We start from the raw sequence: 22,242 nt of genomic DNA on the forward strand, positions 1-22,242 counted from the left end.
GCAATGCCAATGGTCTAATCAGATTCAATGGACCGTGCCAAGCCATGCCAAAAGTGGTAGCGCCAGACCCGGAGATCGGCCGAACGGATTCCAAAACAGCAAGAATCAAATGTTTAACTCTAGGGGAGCTGGAAAACAAGCACATTTTCAAAAAAAAGTGGAATGTCCTTTTAAGAAAAAAGTAAACTTATTTCAAGATTTTTTTCTCACCACATTTGCAGACATTTTTGCTTGTTTTAAGTTCACTTAAATTTTATATTTTTTGTCTAAAAACTAGACTTATTTTCTTTTTGCTCATCAAGAAAAAGCATCTTAATTTAAGAACTTCCAGACATTTCCACTCAAAACCAGACAAAAATACCAAGTAAGAAAGTCATTTTTTGCACTGTATTAATAATGTCATGTTCTATATGCTTTATTTTATAGGCTAATTCGTATTAATTTATACGATCACATTTGTATGGTACAATTTGCTTTCGCCCCGTAACGCTGTGATTAGGGGCGGAGTTCCATTATAGTTTTTATGATAATCATGTTTTTGTACCATTTACTTTGTACAAATTCATACAAAATTTTATTTTTAAGAATGTGTAACTTCCTTGTCTGTGTTGTTGGCTACATCTGGAATGATCATTGTTGGCAAATCATAATAAAATACATAACTGGCCATACAAATGACAGCCACTCACTCTTACAATATAATGATGTGAAAGTTTGAATGATTTTAGACAATTCAAATGTTCGAGCCTTCAGATTTCTTAAGAGAGATTTGGAAACGGAAAATGAAATGCATATTTCTACGTGTATGTTTGTACATGTGAGATAATGATGATGATGTTCTGAAGCATTCGGATGATAAATGAACCACCAGATGTTGATCGTAATGAAGAGCCATGCAAGTTAAACAGAGGCAAGGCACGTGGTGCGAAGGGGAGCTGAATCTCAACCTCTCTCTCTCTCTCGCTCGCTCTCTCTATATATATATGTTTATCTGACTTATCTCTATTACAAAACCACACCACCTTTACGTAGATCCAACCTGACCTGTGTGTCCTTTGAGATTATTTTTTAGCAACTGCATCAAAACAAACCACTGTGATGTAAAATGAGATCACTGTACGTGTGAAAGAAAATCCCAGGAATAGTGCGGCGGGATTCAAAGCAAAACCTACACCGTGATGGGGTCACTTTGTTTTTTTGATGAAGAGGGAGAGAACGAGGAACTGCCATCTGCGGCGTAGGATAATAACTTTAACATGTTTGCCAAAACAAATGGAGAACATCTCGAGCTCTCTCAACAGCAATAATCTCATTCCTGTTTCAGAGGATGCAGTGCAACAACCCATCACAGTGAATATTTACACTCTTTTGTCTTTCCCATTTGCAGTTTTTCACGGCATATCAGTTCCCCCCTTGCACTCTGCCTATTCCTTTCTCTTCTTTACTCTCTCCGTCCCCCGGCATCTTCTCCTGTCATATAAATCTGACAGCGCACAGTAAATCACACTACCAAAATAAGCCTTTTTCACAAAGACCGTGATCCATTTGCTGTCCTCCTACTTCTGCATAATTTTCTATTCTTACTTTCATCTCCTACCCTTCAATTGCGAAAGTGCTGAGATCTGGAGAACAGCACAGTTGGTATACAGAAAAAACACTTAGGTCATGAACAAGTCAATAATATGGAGAGATATAAGGCTGGTATTCTCCTAGACAAACTTGAACGCCCGGTCGGTTCGTGAAGTCTTAAGGCATAAGATCTGGGTTTGGGTTAGAATGAATTCAGACCTGGTGTGACCTGGTGTTAAACACCTTCCCCATCCATCTGAACCAGTGAGAAAAGGGATGAACCTGCAGGAGCCGTCGCCCGGGGTATCTACTTTCCTGTTGTGGTCACAGAGGACAGCTGTAATTTAACAGCAAGTGCACTGACAACAAAACATGGCTATAAATCTCCATCGCCATGAGGCCTTTCCATCAGTGTCCGGAAAACCTATTGCAGAGAAATCTGCCCATCTCTTCAACAAATCCTGTGTGTATGTCTGCACCGCAAAATGATTTTCTTAATCTTTATTTTTATCTTGTTTTACAGTAAAAAAAATCTTAACTCAAATAAGATTCATTTACTTGTGCTGCCCCAAAAGGATATTTTTCTTACACTATATTTTATTTGTTTAAATCACTAATTTTACCTGATTGCTGTTTGATTTATTCTTCAAGCGAGGTGTGGGTTCAATAAAAGTTCGATCAGTGCTTTAGTTTAATAAGCTTTTCAAAACAAGAAAATGTAATAAGTTACTCTTTCCTATAATGCTGTTGACTGAATTTAAGAAATAGTTCAGCCAAATATAAAAATTATCTCATTATTTTCTCACCCTCATGCCATCCCAGACGTATTTGACTTCATTTCTTTAGCTGAACACAAAAAAGGGCAAAACCACATTGCCCTCCAAAAAGTGCATCCATCCATCCAAGTAATCCAAAAACTTCAGTGGGACCCCCATATTAAAGAAGAAAACATGACAGCATTTTAATAAAACTATTTGCTTGTCGACTAAAGTAAGGAAGTATGTAGTAAACTATAGGAGAATTTTCGTATTCTGGTATAGCCTACTCTAAAAAATGCTGGGTTATTTTCAACTCAGCATTGGGTCAAAAAGGGAAAAGCCCAGACGATGGGTTAAATTAACCCAGAAAATGTTTATGTTTGACCCAACAATGGGTTAAAAACAACCCAGCTTTTGAGTTGAAACAACCCAGCATAGGTTAAATTACAACCAAGGGGGTGGGCCCGTCCATTTATAGTCCATTATACTATTCTTATACCTAGGGATGCGCGATAATTTGCATGCGATATCATGCGCATCTCGTAAGTAAAGCCCGTTCCTTGATCAGCAACAAATCGCCACCAGCCGCCACCCAGACGGAGCGGCACCCACCACACAAAGCCGTAGTTCACCGACAAGCTGGGCCATATTGCATACATATTGCAGGCGATACGTCTGGCATAATTAAGGAAAAATTGCCCCGATTGTCAGTGAACTACAGCCCCGCGCAGCAAACGCCGCTCCATCCGAACAGCAGCCGACGGCGACCCACCACCAATCAAGGAACCGGCCTTATGGAATAACAATCACATGCAAATGATTGCGCATCCCTACTTATACTTAAACAATTAGTTAATAAACATTTTTTCAATAGGGTAAGAAAAATATCTCATTACCAGACACCTACATACTTTAAAACAACATGAAAATGACAGATTAAGAAAATCACTTTACTAGTGTACATGTATATCTGTGTATGTATGTGTTTGACAGTTACTTACACACAGAGAGTAGACGGCTGTGCCATGTGAAAGAGATAAAGATAGATGCCAAAATGAGAGAAGAGCAGCACAATGCTCACTGGCGCTTTCGCATCTTCAATAAATGATAGCTCCTGCTGAAGAAGTGTCATTCTTTCAGTGTAAATAAGCTTGCCGGGTGTCCCGGCGCTTCCCAGGAATCTGTTTCATCTGCTTCACAGAGCAAGGGCCACACATTGCAGAGGCTACGTGTATGTATATGTATGTGCGCGCATTTATATGTGCGTGAGTGATTCACTAAAAACAGTACATGTTAAAATGAAAAAATAAATAAAAATAAAGTTACAACACAAAGAAGTTGCTGGCACAGGGGTACTTAAAGGCAATAGCAATCCCCCTTCCCCATTATGATGTGAGTGATGGTTCTTGTGCTGTACTGATGAAGCCACACGCCTTGCATTACTACACGAGTTAGCACAGTGTCCGGATCAGTGCGGGCCTCTGGCACCATGTAAACATCATTAGTTTGTTTAGTTAGCACTCGGGTATCCCACGGCTCTTTGGGATCGGCTGCAGAGTGAGAACGGTGGGCCGGAGAGGAGCGTCTTCTGACCCCTGGTCTCTCCAGCCCTTCATACCCACAACCCTGCCAACATCAGAGGGGCAAAATGGCACCTAAACAAATTAAAGCAGGATATTTCATCACCAAAAAGCTGAAGTCAAAGAAATCTTATCTAACATGCTAGAATAAAACAAGATGCTTAGTTGACACATCATGCTTCATTTCAACTGCAAAGTCACTGAATTTCTACTTTCACGCACATGAAATCATATGATTATGTCATAATGAAACTTTAAGCGAACCTGCACCATAATAAGCCTCTGAGTTCAGATTCAGGTTCTTCATGGACCTGGTTCAGATGGGAAGACGTTCCTCAGCTGCTCGATGACCTGCTGCAGTTGCAGTACGGTGTCTTGCTCATGGTCCAAGTATTCACCTACACAACATAAGGGTGACAAAAAACATGACTTCATGCGAAACTCATCACAGGAACACTGAACCATAATAAGCCTTATACTACAAGTCTGTTGAATCCTTGAATCTGATTGGCTGATGAACATTCTGAGGTGTGCAACTATTTTCTGGGAAACGCACTGCAAACGTAGTTCCAGGCAGCTTTCTTGACTGCATTACAGTTCCATATCACTTTGCATAGTTAACTGTAACAACGGACTAACAAAAACAACATGACAGATGATTTTCAGAGGCAATAACAGCGCTGTTTAGAGATGCACAGAGATAGTTTCATTCACACAATCTCTCTCTCGCTCACCCTCTCTATCTCTCTTTCTCTCTCTGTCACTCTCTTTCTAATAACTTAATTAATAACTGCATTAGAATGCTATCAACGGCTCAAGCCTCCATTGGCAGCTTTAAAATTATGTTTTGGAATAAGCAAAAGAGCCGTTGGATGAGACGCGGAAGAAATAGTCCTACTCAAAATAGCTTAATATATATCATGTGATCAATGTCTGGAGGTGTGGTAACCGTAGTATAAGCGAAATAGTTGACCCCGGGCCGTTGAATTATTGAAAAATTATGCACACCCGAGGTGTAACGGCCACTCCGTTTCGTGTTGTGGCCGCATCACCACCTCGGATCTGCATTATTTTTCTAATAATTCAACGGCCCGTCGTCAATTAATCCTTACTTATTCAAACCTTATTAAAAAATCTCTTTAAATCTCATTATGGGTCAGGTAATTGCAAAGAGGCTGACAGGTTGCTCAAGGCCATACCTGCAGCTTCTGTGTCTGTCGTCTCTCTACTGGCAGCCTCCCCCTGGTGGCCACCTACTGACACCGGAGAGGACAGAGAGGATGGAGCAGAGCCATTGGCATCCGAGTCATCTTTGGGCTGGAAGACATGAGAGAACAAGAAACAGAAAGAGAGAGAGAAGAAAATTACAGTCATCTTTAAGCTATGCTTGAAATGGCATACTCTTATTTTTATGGTAACCTTAAAATTTTACTACTTGTGCATTATACAGTAAATGTATTTATCCGGCAATTCAGTGAAATGCACTCAACCTTCCAGTGTGAAATAAACTTCAGCGATTTTAAACATCTTTAGCTATTCTTCATCTAGACAAACTAGACTTTAAAGGGAGTCTCCACTTTTTTTTAAAATATGCTTATTTTCCAGCTCTCCTAGAGTTAAACATTTAGATTTTTACTGTTTTGGAATCCATTCAGCTGATCTCCGGGTCTGTCGCTAGCACTTAGCATAGCTTAGCACAATCCATTGAATCTGATTAGACCATTAGCATTGTGCTAAAAACAACCAAAGAATTTTGATATTTTTCATATTTAATGAAGATATGGCTAGGAACTATACTCTCATTTTGGCGTAATAATCAAGGACTTAGTAGTGTTACGCACAGCCCGAAAATAGTCCCCTTTAGTTCCCTGCAGATGATTATTACGCCAGAATGAGAGTATAGTTCCTAGCCATATCTGCCTTGAAAATCACAAATGTTAATTTTCGGTCTGTCTTAGTACACAATGTAGCTACAGAAGAGTCAAGTTTTAAATAGGAAAAATATCGAAACTCTTCAGAGATCAGATCAGCTGAATGGATTCCAAAAAGGTAAAATTCAAATGTTTAACTCTAGGGGAGCTGGAAAATAAGCATATTTTCAAAAAAAAAAGTGGAGTGTCCCTTTAAGGAACTGAATTCATATGTGAGATGATAACTATGAATTGAACTGAAAAAAAAAAACTTAAAAAATATGTGACCCTGGTCATAGGGGACAATTTTTTGAAATTGAGATTTATAAATCATCTGAAAACTTTCCATTGTATGGTTTGTTAGGATAGGACAATATTTGGCCGAGATACAACTACTTAAAATCTGAAATCCGAGGGTGTTAAAAAATCTGAATATTGAAAAAAAAATAGCATTTAAAGTTGTCCAAATGAAGTCCTTATCAACATATATTACTAATGATTAATACATTTTTAATATATACGTGGTAGGTAATTTACAAAATATTTTCACGGAACATGATCTTTAGGCTACTTAATATCCTAATGATTTTTGGCATAAAAGAAAAATTGATAATATTTACCCATACAATGTTTGGCTATTGCTACTAATATACTCGTTCTACTTAAGAGTAGTTTTGTGGTCCAGGGTCACATATTAGGTTGTGTAACAAAAATCTAAATGTCTGTCTTTGGATATACAATTTTACATATACAAATAACAGTATAGGCAGGGAGTACATATTACACACTGCAGAACACTACAATTGAACATAAAACACAGCCATGCTCCAAACATCAAAAGCTGTTGTTGGTCTCTTTGATAAAAACAAGTAGTCGAATGCTGCCGAAGACTCCAACAAGGGCCTCTTTTCTATACGTCACAAAGGCATTGTATTTTTCTGTAGGGACAAACTACAGAAACAAACTGATATGAAATGGAGATGACTTCCCTCTCTCTCACATCTCCTAGGCAAACGAGTTAAACCGAGGACGTCTGCTGGAATATGCCTAAAGTTATTCAGCACTAAACTCTTTATCATTTTACAGAGATGTCCACAGAGGTAAGATAGTACTTTCCCAGAGACTTTCAACAGCTGCATCACGTCGAGTTTAAATCTCCATAATCCCATCACATTATTCCTTCCCCATGACACGTCTTTCAGACGATTCTCTCCCCTTCGCTCTTTCCCTCTATTGCGATCTGATTTTTCACCTACGGCTATAGGCTCCGTGTTTTCCCTTTGCTTCCTCACTCCATGCGAGCTGTCAATCATCTCCGCAACAGAATCTCTCTCCAGCTCTGGTCCGTCTGCACGAGCACCCATCTCATTCACTCGCCTCTGCCTGAGCTTTCAGTCATTCTCTTATTGGAGAAAAGGACTCTCTGCCCTGTCCATCTCTCTTCTTAAGCTCTATGTATGTCAGCTTGAGAAATGACTCGCCGTCAATTTCTTCCCAGGCCATCTGTACGATTTCATCTCCATCAATTGTGTTCTCCCCCATGCACAATTCCTCTTTCTACCATCCTTGCAATTTACCAGAAGCAATTTACCAAAAGTTAGTGTCTTTTCCTCCCTTTTAAACTTGCAGTAGTTGGTCCTTTTAACTGAGACTAGTGAAAGTCCAGTCCAAACCTTTACAAACTACAGCTAAAAAAGTTTGGATCTCTGGATTTTGGTGTTTGACCTAAAAATGTGAATTGCATTGATGCTGATATTTGATTGTAATGTCAGCATGTTGTGCAATAGTACTTTAATTGTTTATACAAAATTGGTAGCAATACAGTATGGATGTACAATGTACAATGCTTTTTTACAGGTTAAAGGATTAGTCCATTTTCTTAAAAAAATCCAGATAATTTACTCACCACCATTTCATCCAGGATGTTGTCTTTCTTTGTTCAGTCGAGAAGAAATTGTGTTTTTTGAGGACAACATTCCAGGATTTTTCTAATTTTAATGGACTTTTATGGAACCCAACACTTAACAGTTTTAATGCAGTTTAAAACTGCAGTTTCAACGGAGTTTCAAATGACTCTAAACAATCCCAAACGAGGCATAAAGGTCTTATCTAGCAATACGATTGTCATCAAGAAAAATAAAAATATGCACTTTTAAACTACAAATTCTCGTCTATCTCCGGTCCTGTGACGCGCCAGCACGACCTCACGTAATTGCGTAATGCCGTGGAAAGGTCATGTGTTACATATATGAAACACACATTTGCGGACCATTTTAAATAATAAACTGACACAAAGACATTAATTAGTAGCATTCTACATACAACAACGTTAGAACGGTCCTCTTTCTCCACACTTGTAAACACTGGGGCGTAGTTTCGCATATGTCATCCGTGACCTTTCGGCATGATGACGTATTACGTGAGGTCGCGCTGGCACGTCACATGACCGGAGATAGATGAGAATTTGTAGTTTAAAAGTGCATATTTTTTATTTTTATTGTCAAAAATGACAATCCTTTCATTAGATAAGACCCTTATGCCTCGTTTTGGATCGTTTAAAGTTCTTTGAAACTCAGTTGAAACTGCAATTTTAAACTGTTAAGTGTTGGGGTCCATTAAAGTCCCTTCAAATAAGAAAAATCCTGGAATGTTTTCCTCAAAAAACATAATTTCTTTTCAACTGAACAAAGAAAGACATCAACATTTTGGATGACATGGTGGTGAGTAAATTATCTTTTTTTTTTTTAAGAAAAGGGAGTAATCCTTTAAGATACAATGTGTCCATAAGCCATGCATAGGTCCACCATTAATCCCTTAAAATCATAATTAAAAGTTCAACATTTTCTGAGTTTTTAAAAACATTGTAGCTGTCAATGCTTAAAATCTGTGTAAAGTTTGATATATTCATGATTGTATTAGGGGCGGAGCCATGCTCAGTGGCTCCAATGCATCATCGAGCCACTGTTTTAGCCCCACCCAAATAATCCTGAACACAGAATTGTGGAAACAAATTTCTGTTCTAACTCCACAATTCAGTACTACATAGTTCACAGTCTTTGAAACATGTTTCAGCAATACATTTCTGACATTTATAATGTGTTTTGAAACTGTGTTCTAAAAAACATTTTATGTAACACAGCCTTTAAAGAGCACCTATTGTCCGATTCACATTTTTACATTTTCTTTTGTTTGTAAGTGTGTGTTAGTACATGTTAACAATATGCAAAAGGTACAAACCCCAAAGTAAACAATGACGCGAGTTATCTTCTCCAACGTAAATCTCTTTTCTTGGACTACAACAAACACATGGATTGTAGGCAACAGTTTACTTCCTTGGATTGGTGATGTAGAGAAGACCGACATAATCATTATTCCTCTCGCTTCGGACTTAAATCCTGTAAGTTAACTCCTGTTAGCAAACAGATCTTTCAAACATTGTAAGGAGCATCACATTTCCGGCGGACGTCAGAGGTTTTCAGGCCAATCACAACATACAGATTAGCTGGCCAATCAGGGAGTTTTTCAAATCTGTGCGTTTCAGGAAGAGAGTAAAATCTGGAGCTACGGTACAAAAATGTACGGTATGGGGAAAATAATGTGTTTTTTAATCGTAAATCACGTGAACACACCAAATACACAAAATAATGTTTTCAGCAATAAAATAGGTGCTCTTTAAAGATGCTGGTTAGAGATGTGACCTGCTTCCCATATTTGTTATGCCCTGTAAACATCCCTATTTTTCAACAGCTGGAAAGTGCTCTCTCTAAAACCAAGAAGCTGATCACGCCCACTTTTGTTTTTTGCAATTTACAGAGAGTATTGCTGTCACACACATTTCAAGACAAAGTTTCAGGTAATAAAGACGAGTTAAGTTCTGTCTCTGTGTCCCTACACAACCTGCATTAGCAAAGCATCACTGCATCTATTCTCTATTTCACCATGCTACACGTGGTAGATCAAGGCAGTCTATAATGCAGTCTATCCTCCTGTCACAATCATCTTCCTACTCTTTGCCTAAAGCTTCAAATATTTCTTCCCTCTCAATCTCCCTCGCGCACGATTTTCTGTATATTTTTAAAGCACATCTTTTATTTGTCATACGGGCTGTTTTTTAAACTCGACACCATCATAGTTCCATCACTGTTTATGTTGTTTTATCTATTCTGACTCATACCTTTAGGATCGGCGGAGAACATTTTTCTTCTTATTTAAAGTGATATTGCACAAAAAAAATGACTTTTAAAATGAAAAATCACCACTTCTGTTGTTTTAAGCCTCTATGAATTTCTTTCTTCTGGAACATTAAATGTTGCTTATAGACGGTTTCGGCAGCAACAACATTAACAAACAGCTTTTGTGGACTAAACGCAACTTCTGGTAGACTTCCATATGGAATCAATAACAACATTTTACATTCATTTTACCCAAAATCTGATATCCATCGTGTTATTCTGTCATCTTTTCTCCCTTTTTTCCAAACCGCGACAAACGCCAGTTCTCCTTCAGAGTGCTATAAATCCGCTCAACAAATCACAGCACGCCATTCAATGCATTGTAAACAATAATGGCACATTTTAGTTAAAATACATTAGAAAGTTAAGATGTATTTCTTTTTAGACATACAATCATTGTAGTTTCATTCATACCTTGAAATGTAATGGTTGCTTTTCTGAAATTGAACCCGAAATATTAAACCTTGATGACGTATGCGGTTGACCAACACGACTTTCGGAAAGATTGCACCCGAAAACTTGTTTGGGACGTGTCCGGCGCAACTGGCACCAATGGCCACCCTAAATACACACAGAATCCTAGTTTTCCTCATCTACTTTGTACTTTGTGATCAACAAACAAACAAAAACAAAATAGTAATTTTGATGGCATTGATAAACCTGTGCTGGCTTTCTGTGGCGGGAAAGAAGCGTAAGCCATCAAATTCGAATAATTTATGTGAGAAGCACCCGGGGAAGGAAAAATGCCGGCTGTCGCTTGTTCTCACACGACAGCATCAAACTTCTCTCATGCTAACACATTGACGCCAGCGGATCTTATGAAAAAGTTTCCATTATTTTACTCGAAGTCAACGAAAATCGAGCAGAACCAAAACATTTTACTGATTGCTGTCAAAAAAGATCAGCAAAGTCCCAAGGATGACAGCAGCAATGAAAGTGTTCTTAATATGACAAAGTGTTTTGATTATTGCCATTAATGTTTATTTTTTAATCAGTGTATACCACTAGTCAACTAAATGAATATAACATGGCAAATATGAATGCACATTTATATATTGATTCAATAGAAAAAAAAACTTTTACGGAAAAAATCATCAGTTTTTATAATAAATCTTTGAAAATCTAATTATGGATTTGATTTTTTTATATTATTATAACCTAAAGATTTTATGTGAAAGTTTGTAACAGAAAGTAGTGGTTTTCATATCGTCACTTTCTTGGTATAGAAAACACATTTCTACCCAAATTAGAAATGGATTTATTGCGTTTTCGAACCAAACTCTTCATATGTATACGATGTTAGCTTCTTGCCTGGCTGCCAAACCTCTCCGCACAGTTGTGATCTATGCTCGTCGTCTCCCTGCGTTTTTAGCAAACCAAAACATTTTATTTTCGACAAGGTATTTGTTTCAAAGATCAGTTTAGCCACACGCCAGAGCGATAGATAAATACAGACCTGAAGTTCACTTTGGTTCAGGTGCGTAACCACGACAATACACATGCGTCCAATGAAACCGTCTATACTGTCCAAACCAGTGGCGGCTCGTGACTGCTCATCTGAGGATGCGCTAATTTCAAATAAGTGTTGGGATTGTCACGTGTGTGGTTCCCATTTCCAAAATATGTGTCCTGCGTGTCGAGAGATCATGTGTGCATCACGTGTCTTGTCAAAATAAGTGCCTGCTGCAGACGCGTCTAAAGGGTTTATGATAAAAGAGACGCTCACGTTCCCAAAATACACGCAAGACACTCCCTTAACAGTAAACTCTGATTATGCATGAGATTATGTGAGTATCTGGCAAACGCGAGTGTCTCTTTTATCATAAACCCTTTAGACGCATCTGCAGCAGGCACTTATTTTGACAAGACACGTGATGCACACATGATCTCTCAAAGCGCAGAACACATATTTTGAAATTACGAACCTCACACATGACGGGCTACATACATGTTGTGACGAAAATTCGCATTGTGTGCCCTTAAAAAAAGAAGTCACCAGCCGTAACTGGTCCAAACAGTTTTTCATACAGTGCAGGTGCCTTAAAAAATCATAGTGCTTATATTGTAGATAAAAGTGCTTGAATTTCATCTATAATACGTTTCTTTTGACAAAACTATCATTTTGGGCTGAACTGGTTTTTTTTAAAACACAAAGTAGAGGTGACCCCTGTGTTATCTTACCTGCAGCAGTAATTCTCTAAGTCTGTGTAACTGGGACTCCAGTTGCTTGTTGTGGTCCTCCAGAATCTGCATGCGCGTCTCCAGACGGGTCTTGTGCTGTCGGAGGACTCGAGCCTCGGCTAGGAGCTCCTCATCCTGCTGACCGGCCGGTGACCCCGGATCCAGAAGCTGGGGCGATGCCGCTGCTTCCTCGTGCTTCCACTTCAACCGCCGATACTCGCCCTGCAGCACCCTACAGGAGACAATATCAACATCACTGTCATCATCAACATTTAGCTTTTTATCTTCATCATAATTAGATCATACATGGTACAAAACATGGTACTGCCATGTACAATATAAATGCATTAACAAGGGTTCAGAAATGCAGCAGATTTTCGGAACAGGGCAGCTCTTTCGGTTTCAGTAATGACAGCAAGAAACCTTGATTTATTTAGGAGGTTAAGGTTGCAGGTACCCCGCAGACACTAACAATTAATCTGGTTTTATTGACCTATTACTCACCTATTACAAAGCAAGACCACATAAGAGCATTACAGAAAGGTCATAATTTATGCTGAAGCTTATAAATGACTCACATCTGTGCCCTCTGAGATGACATGAAATGTTAGCGGGCATATTTTTGTTTTCCTCATTCACTGAATGTGGGTTAAAAGATCACTTTTAGCTCTTAACCTACACTAACCATTATAATCATAATAATGACCACAGCTTTCCATCAACACACATTATCCCAACCAATTAAAATCTATTAGCTCTACCTTAATTCTCCGAACAGCGTTAACATTTAATTGCCTGACAGAAAGTGTGGTCACAGTCATTATTACACTACATTTACCACTCATAATATTATATACAATAAAGATCAGCCTTAAAACCTCATATATGCAAGCGCTCATCTCTGAGAAAAAGCAAGTACACTATTTAGTGCCGCATCATTTGCATACTCCATACTGAAATGTGTGTGCGTTCTCGGCCGCGCTCCCCACCTGTTCTCGTTCTCCAGACGGTGAAGCGTGCGCTGCAGCTCCTCTCTGTCCTGGCAGTCCAGGTGGGCCAGCAGGTGTCCGTGGGGGGAGTCCTGCTCGAGGGCGGGGCTGGAGTGACGTAGGAGGTACTGATCTTCATCCCTGAGTCCCCCCACATAGGAGACAGTGCACACTGAGCACATTAGCAGAGCCACACAGCAGCAGACAACAACAAACACTGAGCCAAGCATGCAGCGGGTACATAAGCCAAATGCACACAATGTAGCATAGGCATATCTACCAAGCACACATGCACGCATTTATTACATAAACTGTGGAGTCCACAGGCACAAAGCAAAACAAGACGCTATCCATAAAACAAATAGCTGCATAGAAGCCAAACAAGCAGAGATCAAACAAACATACCAGTACACACTCCTGGTAATCTAAGCACTCTGTGTTTCAGAAAATACAAAACACTAGAAGCGTAGCCAATAAATAAAAAACAAGAGCAAACACTATAAAAAACACTGTACAGACAGAAAGCAGTGTAGCAATCACAGCTCTCACACTGGTCACATCAATAATACTTAACTAGCTGTTTAATGCACATGATTGTTATTACATATGTAGCACTAAATGCCATCAGTAAACAAAGGACGCCTACAGTATGAGCGTTGGATAAAGGGAGATGCAAGCCACTGAAACTGCACATAATTTACATTTACATTGATGCATTTGCCAGATGCTTTTATACAAAGTGACCACAGTGCATTCACCTCTGATGCTTAACTACTGTAACTGCCTCACATGTTATTGTTACTATTAAACACATAATAAACCCTTAGGATCTTCACATATATTTTATGTTCAATTCAATGTGGCCACAAGCTGTCAGAATATGAAGACTCAGCAGTCCATACAATTTGCTATGTAGGTTTTCTGAAGTGTTTAATAGTGATGTGGCTCAATACGGTGCATGTTTGACACGATGCTGTTATGCGACATTGAAGAACCAATGATGTATTAAATCTGCACCATGGGCAACATATTTGATTTGACAGCCATGGTGCATTTCACACAAAGCTATTAATGTGTTAGTTCAACTTAATAAAGTAAGTTACCTACTGTAGTTGCCCTAAAATTTTGAGTTATTTAACTTAAAAAATTGTGTAAAAAAATATTGTGTCAACTGATTTTTTTATGTTTAATTAACCTAAAAATGTTTAGGGACACTCATCTTTTTTGAAAATATGCTCTATTTCCAGCTCCCCTAGAGTTAACTCTTTCCCCGCCAGCGTTTTTAAAAAAAAGTTGCCAGCCAGCGCCAGCATTTTTCATGATGTTCACAAAAGTTTAATGCCTTCCAGAAAATGTAATTCTTTAAATATATAAACAAGCAATATATCAGATGAAAGAACAGACCCTCCGCTTTCAAACAAAAAATCGTTTCGTCTTACCTTCATTAGTTCTCTCGTAATCACCTCTCAAACATGGGTAGGTTTCTTCAAAAACACCCAATTTTGAGCAAAAAGCTGAGATAATTCCATTTTTGCGAAGGAGTTTTGATAGAGATCAGATGCAGAGCGATCTTTAAAACATACACGGAGTTCTTTCTCTTTTACGTGAGGTGCTACTTCCGGGTTGTATAAGTTGAGGAAGTGGATATTAGCGGTATCGCGGAAAGACGTAAAATCTCGTCATTGGCGTGGAAGAGTTTTCTCTTAATTGACGAGATATCTCGTCAATGGCGGCGAAATAGTTAAACATTTTATTTTTACCGTTTTGGAATCCATTCAGCTGATCTCCGGGTCTGGCGGTATCACTTTTAGCATAGCTTAGCACAATCCATTGAATCCGACTAGACCATTAGCATCGCGCTAAAAAATAACCAAAGAGTGTTGATAATTTTCCTATTTATATGATATTATGCACTGCCCGAAAATAGTCCCCTTGGTAACTTTCAATAGCAGGGGACTATTTTCGGACACGTTACGGCAGCAAAGTCCTTGATTATTGCACCAGAATGAGAGTATAGTCCCTAGCCATATCTGCCTAGAAAATCGCAACTTTTAATTTTCGATTGGTCTTAGTACACGATGTAACTACAGAAGAGTCAAGTTTTAAGTACAAAAAGTGTCGAAACTCTTTGGTTATTTTGTAGCGCAATGCTAATGGTCTAATCAGATTCAATGGATTATGCTAAGCTATGCTAAAAGTGGTAGCGCCAGACCCGGAGATCGACCGAACGGACTCCAAAATGGTCAAAAACAAATGGTTAACTCTAGGGGAGCTGAAAAAGTGGAGTGTCCCTTTAAGGCAATCAGGTAACTTAACTTTTATAAGTTGAACCAACTTTTTTGTTTTTTACAGTGAGTGACGCCTTTATAGTGTTATTTGGCTTTTTTGGTTCTCTATATCCCCAGTTCCCATTCACTTTCCTTATATAACATGCAGGTTATTTTTCTAATTTCACTGTTTGTGTTCCACAGAAAGCCATACGGGTGAGTAAATAATGATCCAGTTTTCATTTGGCTGAACTATTCCTTTAAATGTCTCTGTGGTGGGAATGGCTCTGTATGTGTGTGAGTGAAAGATCATGCATGTGCCTCTGTGACTCTAAGCTGTGATGATCTGACCTCTTTTATGAGTGTGCTGCTTTTTATTGAAGGCTCACCTTATTTTCCCTATATATGCTCATAACTCAGTGGCTTCTGCTTGTACATATAGACCATGTTGTTCTATGGCATTTCAATAGCCCCATCACTCTCTGTGTCTGTCTCTTGCTCACACCGTTGAGCTCTTTAATCACATAAACTTGTGACAGAAAGCGATTGTGCACTTCGCCGCGGGTCACTTTCATTATCTCATTTTAATTAATGTGACCAAACACAAAGTCACGCATGCACGGCCATGCGCACATAGGCACAGCAGACAAATCTGAATGTGTGTGGGAGACAGTATACTCACAAACTTTCATCCGGAGAGAGACTGTCTGTGAAAAAAGAACAGTTTTGGTTCTCCATTTCTGCCAACCTATAAAAAGAGCAAGAATAAACACTTTATGTTACTAGGAACAGGTCACAACATATAAAAGTGTATAAAGGTAAAATACTGTAATTTGTCGCGATGGCAAGGTGCTTGTTCAGGACTGTGAACGATGGCTTCAAACACAAGAGGCAGAGGAAAGGAACAGCACATGGCTGGCAGGGGAAATGATAAAAGACAGCTGTGACTCATCCAGACATCTCAGCATCTGCCTAAGAGACGCCTTCGAGCAGTTCCTCCTACCCAAAAATCGCATACCCGAATGTCGGATCCGTGCCTCTTGGCTTCACCCTCTGCTCTCTATTACTGTGACAAAGCCACAGGAGAACCTGTTCCCCTTTCACTTCATTTGTCACATGCATTTGTATGACATAAATGCCTCTCCTGGGTATTTTCACTGCTTGCATGTTTTCATTCACTACCACGGGTGGCACGGTACATATAAAGTATGAAAGAGATCTTTAATCTGCTACTGTGCATGAAAGTATATAAACTTTGCAGTCTGGCACAGTTATGTTGCGTTTACACCAGCCGCGGTAGAGGCGGCAAAAACGTGCTATTCGTGCGTAGTTGGACGCTTGAACATTTGAGTTCACTCGCTTCACGCGAAAATTCGCATAATGGGAGGGGCTTCTGAGACTCCGCTGAGACTCCGCCACTCTGCTCGCTTCCTGTAATCACGTCACTACTACAGCAAGGTCCTGATTGGTTAATGCAGTGCGGAAATCTGTCAAAGTTCAGATTTTTCAACTCGCATGTTTTCCGCGGCAACGCTCAATTCGCACGGAACGCGCCATCCACGTTGCGCATTCCGCAGCATTCGCGCCGCGCTTATCGTGTGTACCGTGCCGCAGGATAATAATCTGCATGTAATCGCGTCTTTGCATTGACTTAACATGTAAATAACCCGCGCTTGACGCCTACCGCGGCTGGTGTAAACGCAGCATTAGAGTTCTTGTGTCAACCTGGGGTTAAATAGACAGATTTCAATTTAAAGGGACACCAATTTTTTTGAAAATAGGTTCATTTTCCAGCTCCCCTAGAGTTAAACATTTGATTTTTACCATTTTGGAATCCATTTTTAGCATTTTAGCATCCATTCTACCACTTTTAGCATAGCTTAGCATAATCCATTGAATCCAATTAGACCATTAGCATCGTGCTCAAAAATAACCAAAGAGTTTCGATATTTTTCCTATTTAAAACTTGACTCTTCTGTAGTTACATCGTGTACTAAGACCAACGGAAAATTAAAAGTTGCGATTTTCTAGGCAGATATGGATAGGAACTATACACTTATTCTGGCGTAATAATCAAGGACTTGGCTGCCGTAACATGGCTGCAGCAGGTGCAATGATTTTACGCAGTGCCTAAAAGTAGTCCCCTTGGTAACTTTCAATAGCAGGGAGTATTTTCAAGCACTGCGTTACATCATTGCATTTTTAAGCACAATGCTAATGGTCTAATCAGATTCAAAAGCTATGCTAAAAGTGGTACCGCCAGACCCACAGATCATCTGAATGGATTCCAAAACAGTAAAAATCAAATGTTTAACTCTAGGGGAGTCGGAAAATGAGCATATTTTCAAAAAAGTGCAGTGTCCCTTCAAAGGTAAAGTCTGTAATTTCTGCAGCTCTTGCAGCATTATAATGACAAAATGTAAATAATGCATGTCACCGATTTATCTAAGTTGCTCAACTAGATTCTCTTTAAACTGTCTGGTATGACATTAGAAGATATGTAGTAAGTTTGCTAAACAACAGCACTCCCAAAGCAGCACTGAGAATTTAACACATACTTGCATTGTTTTTAAATTATGTTCAGTGCATCCAATGCAACTCCTGCCATATTATCAAGTAGTGATGGAGTTAACCCAGAACATCAGAGGCATTTTCAACACAACAGGGAGTTCACAACAGTCCCTCTGCTCACCATTAACAACACAGGGGTGAAACTTTGCTTTTAGCAATGCTCTGCACTTTCCCTGCCTCAGATTACCCTTAGGTGAGAGACTGCAGAGATTTTAGTGCCTTATCACGACAGCCTGTGAATTAGCAGCAATGTGAGAGCCTCAACAGAGACCGTAATGAGAAGTGCTAAGTGCATTCAAATGCAGCAAAATCATCTTAAGAACAGTAGAGAGTACCAAACCCACATGCAGGATGGGTCTGTCTGAAAAAAAAAACAGCATACAGTCAATATTTCTTCACCCACCAGGTGTCTTTCAGTTGATAACAGCCATACGGGTGGTTCTGGTTAACCCCTCTGCCTGGCTATGATGGCTGTAAATTGAAACTGTTGAGGCATCAATCAGTTGGAACCAATCAAAAGGTGTCGAAGGCGGACAGCAAGCTACACAGACTACAGAACTGATAATGGGGTAGCGAATTTAAGGGTGCAAGGTCAAAAGAGTGCATACACACATGCTTGGGTGGATGTCTTAATAGATATTTCTCAGTGTTTGTGGTTATTTACTGTCTCTTCTCAGAGATAGAAGGTGAGGTCACAAACTCAGTTCAGCAACAATTTCCTCCTTTGAGATGAAATAAACTGTGTGTGTGTGTGTTTACTGTATATACAGAAAGATGTCTTTTCTCTGTCTGTGCTTTTTATCTTTTCGCATCCAACAAAATCTACCCCATTTATCATCAGCCTAGATCTTCAAATGCCAGACAAAATATCCTTTTACCCCCTTAATGTAAAGGTTGGCCAATCATTACTTAAGATTAGCTTATAAACGTATTTACCCTTTAATGAAAAGCACAATTCATTCAGCAATAACATTCTCTCTCTATCCAGCACCATTTAAAATATCTGAGTTTTAAAGGTAGCCTTGAAAATGAATAAGATAAAAATAAAAATGTGTTAAATAATATAGTAATAATATATTTTTTTGCTCATTTCCTAAAGGACAGGAACTATCAGATGAAACTTGAATTATTCTGTTATGTGGTTAAAGGAATATGAAAGCTTCATTAAGATGTGAAAGCATTTTTGTATTAGAATAGAAAGGCTTGCATTTATTTACAATTTAAGAATGCACAAAAGACCTAAATGACACATAAATCAGCATATAAGAAGTTTCTTTAAGCATGTTAAGATCAAAGCCTCACACTCAATGAGAAAAAATAAAGTGAATTTACTGAGAATGAAATGTGCACACAGATATTCAGAGTCATTCATTTTTGCTTGCTCTTTATTTCCCTTAAAGGAATCAAACTAAATAGTTAATAGCAGAGATAAAGCCAAAATGAACAGTTGAGATATAATGTTTCGGTATTAATCTTTTCACCGTAGGCCAAACGGAGGATTTAAATTTTTAAGTGAACAATTTTTTTAATCTTGGGTTATATTTTATATTAGACCCAAGACTATGGCTATTTAGAATGCTGGATAAAGCAATGTTTCATACTTACAAATTAAATGTGCATTTTACCACTCTAGACAGTGTTGGCACCACTAGACAACCAATCACAAATTAAACAATCCTACCAAATTAAACAAGCTTTTAAAATATTCATGAGATTTGCACAATGTGAGCGAAAAGTGAAAATGTTAAATTTAACCCATTCTGATAAATGGAGTCAGAATGAGTAAATTTTCAAAAATTAGTTATTTATATTTTTACATTTTCTATTAAAAAATGTCAAAACGATGTATGATTTGTGGGAATCTGACAGAGCTACACCTGTTTGAAGTTGATAGAGTCAGCAAAGTACATTTTGAGAAAAATCAAGCAAATGATTCACAGCATCCATACCTTAAAATCACTGGTAAAACAAAGAAATTTGGCACACGCAAAGTTTAAAACAATATATTTATAGAAAAAACATTCACCTTTTTCTTTCTTTTATTGTTTGATTGACATCAGATAAGACGTCCGATAGTCTTTGTGCATGCTTCGGATCTGTCAGTCAGCGTGAGGAAGATCGTTTTTGAGTCTTTTCGCTCCTAATAACTCTTTTAACATCAATCAAGTCCCAAACTTTATCTCTCTCTCTTAATAACTCTTTCAACATCAAGCAAGTCCATCACTTTATTTTATAATTCCTGCATGTTTTAAAACCAAAATTTAGCCATGTTTAATAGTCATGTTTACTAACTATTAACTCTTTCCCCGCCATTAATGAGTTATCTAGTCAATTAAGAGAAAACATCTGCATAAAATGTGTTCCTGATTTTTGTTCCTGAATTTTTATGTTAATCTGTAATACCACGATTATCCACTCACCAAATTTAAAAAAAAAACTGAAGGAAAAAAGCTACTTACGAATTTTAAACTCGGTGTATGTTTTGATAATCATTCTGAATCTGATCTCAAAAATGCAATTTCTTCAGCTTTTTGCTAAAAAAAAATATTTTTAAAGAAAATACCCATATTTAGAGAGTTTATAAGCAGCAAAAAAGCAGAGTTTTTTTGTTTGGTTTTTTGTTTGTTTGAAAGCAGAGGGCCTGTTCTTTCATTTGATATATTTGTATGTTCATATATTTTTAGAAGAAAATTTTCCTGGAAGGCATTTTGTGAAAATTTTGTGAAAAAAATGCTGGGGGGGCAATTTTTCAACAAAAAAGGCTGGCAGGGAATGAGTTAAGAGCATCGGGATCACTAAACTAGGGATTAATGTACTTATCTTAATGAAAACCTCAATTTCGACCAAAATCACCATTTTAACTTTCATTTGCCTGTAGCTCAAAATTACATTTAGACAGCACAGGTCACAAATGGTCATGAAAACTTTTTTACAAATACAAGCAGAGTAATCTGAACACAACTACAGTGTATTCTGGTGACTTCAGATGAGAGCAGACTTATGTGACAACATTCTGTTTTACAGATGGATGCGTAATTAATAAAACAGGCTGTAGCTGTAATTATCCAATCAATGTTATTGATCTCATAAATATGCTAATTGGAAAGGTAATTTAGTTTACAAATACACAGTGAGATATCCTGAAACCTAAAAATTAATCACTAACCCATAGACATAAACAGTGTTAAACATAAAATAAGACAACCCAGACTTTTACCCAGGGCATAAAATGGCTTTGAAAAGTGTGAAAAGCTTATTAGATGTTCAGCAATCTTAACCGACCATTCAAGATAACAAGACGTTTCCTCATCCAGCGTTTTTAACATCCAGACCTTTTTTTTCTCTAAATTACTCAAGACTGTCGGCACACTGTGAGACGAATTTCCCAGAATATATCAAACATTTAATCAGAGGCAAAACTGGTGATTGTTGAATTGTTCAATTCAGACAGCACTGAGGGTTGTCGACAGAAAACACAGATGGCAAGAAAGTGTGAACATTTAGAAGGTAAAGAATAGAGAAAGATCAAATAAATAGTGATTAGGAAGGAAGGAAGAAAGGGGAACATTAGGAAGAGAGAGAGAGAGAGAGAGAGAGAGAGAGAGAGAGAGAAAGAGATAGAGATAGAGAGGGAGAGTGAGTTTTGCGCCTTTCCATTGCATAGTACTCCCCGGTTTGGGTTGGGTCAGGTTACTTTTGGGGGCTTTTCCACTGGATACAGTACGTAGTACCCAATACTTTTTTTAGTACCACCTCGGTTGGGGTTCCAAGTGACCAAGCTTATACCAAAACGTGATGCAAAAACACAGAATCGTCACTACCAGCATCATCGCTATAATGTAAAAAATTAGCTTTACCTTCGTGCTAGCTTGCGCTGTCTCTAGAATCAGGAACACCATACCAGTTTTTTTCCAGACTTGCAGTTTGTGGCGGCACATTCGCGATGCGCACATCCGCATAAAATATGCTTAAATGCAACTTAAATAAGGCTCAGTGGAGCGCGTCGACTGACACCACGAGTGTTTGTACAGAAACACAGAGGTAGTGATAAACGTGATGTGCAAACATCTATTTGTCGTGGTCAATTTTAATTTTGTGGTGGACTGAGAAATAAATAAATGTATGGGAATGTACAACAATGCTCTCACTTGTATGATGTCACAGCAGTAGGCAGGGCAAATATAA

General features: G+C 38.4%; 1 protein-coding gene across 4 annotated transcripts in view; it reads right to left on the reverse strand.

The window, feature by feature from the left end:
• Positions 1-106: 106 nt before the first annotated feature.
• Positions 107-22,242, reverse strand: part of drp2 (dystrophin related protein 2) — a 208,339-nt gene continuing 186,203 nt past the window's right edge. For all 4 annotated transcript variants that reach the window (XM_055179059.2, XM_055179056.2, XM_055179058.2 and 1 more), the window contains 6 exons: positions 16,169-16,234; positions 13,220-13,360; positions 12,231-12,462; positions 5,107-5,224; positions 4,172-4,305; positions 107-3,982 (listed from right to left, as the gene is read on the reverse strand). In XM_055179059.2, the coding sequence (XP_055035034.1) occupies positions 4,211-4,305; positions 5,107-5,224; positions 12,231-12,462; positions 13,220-13,360; positions 16,169-16,234 (652 nt within the window). In that variant the 3' untranslated portion in view covers positions 107-3,982; positions 4,172-4,210. The remainder of the gene's footprint in view (positions 3,983-4,171; positions 4,306-5,106; positions 5,225-12,230; positions 12,463-13,219; positions 13,361-16,168; positions 16,235-22,242) is intronic.

The sequence above is a fragment of the Misgurnus anguillicaudatus genome, chromosome 16 (assembly GCF_027580225.2).
Source record: "Misgurnus anguillicaudatus chromosome 16, ASM2758022v2, whole genome shotgun sequence".
Taxonomy (NCBI): domain Eukaryota; kingdom Metazoa; phylum Chordata; class Actinopteri; order Cypriniformes; family Cobitidae; genus Misgurnus; species Misgurnus anguillicaudatus.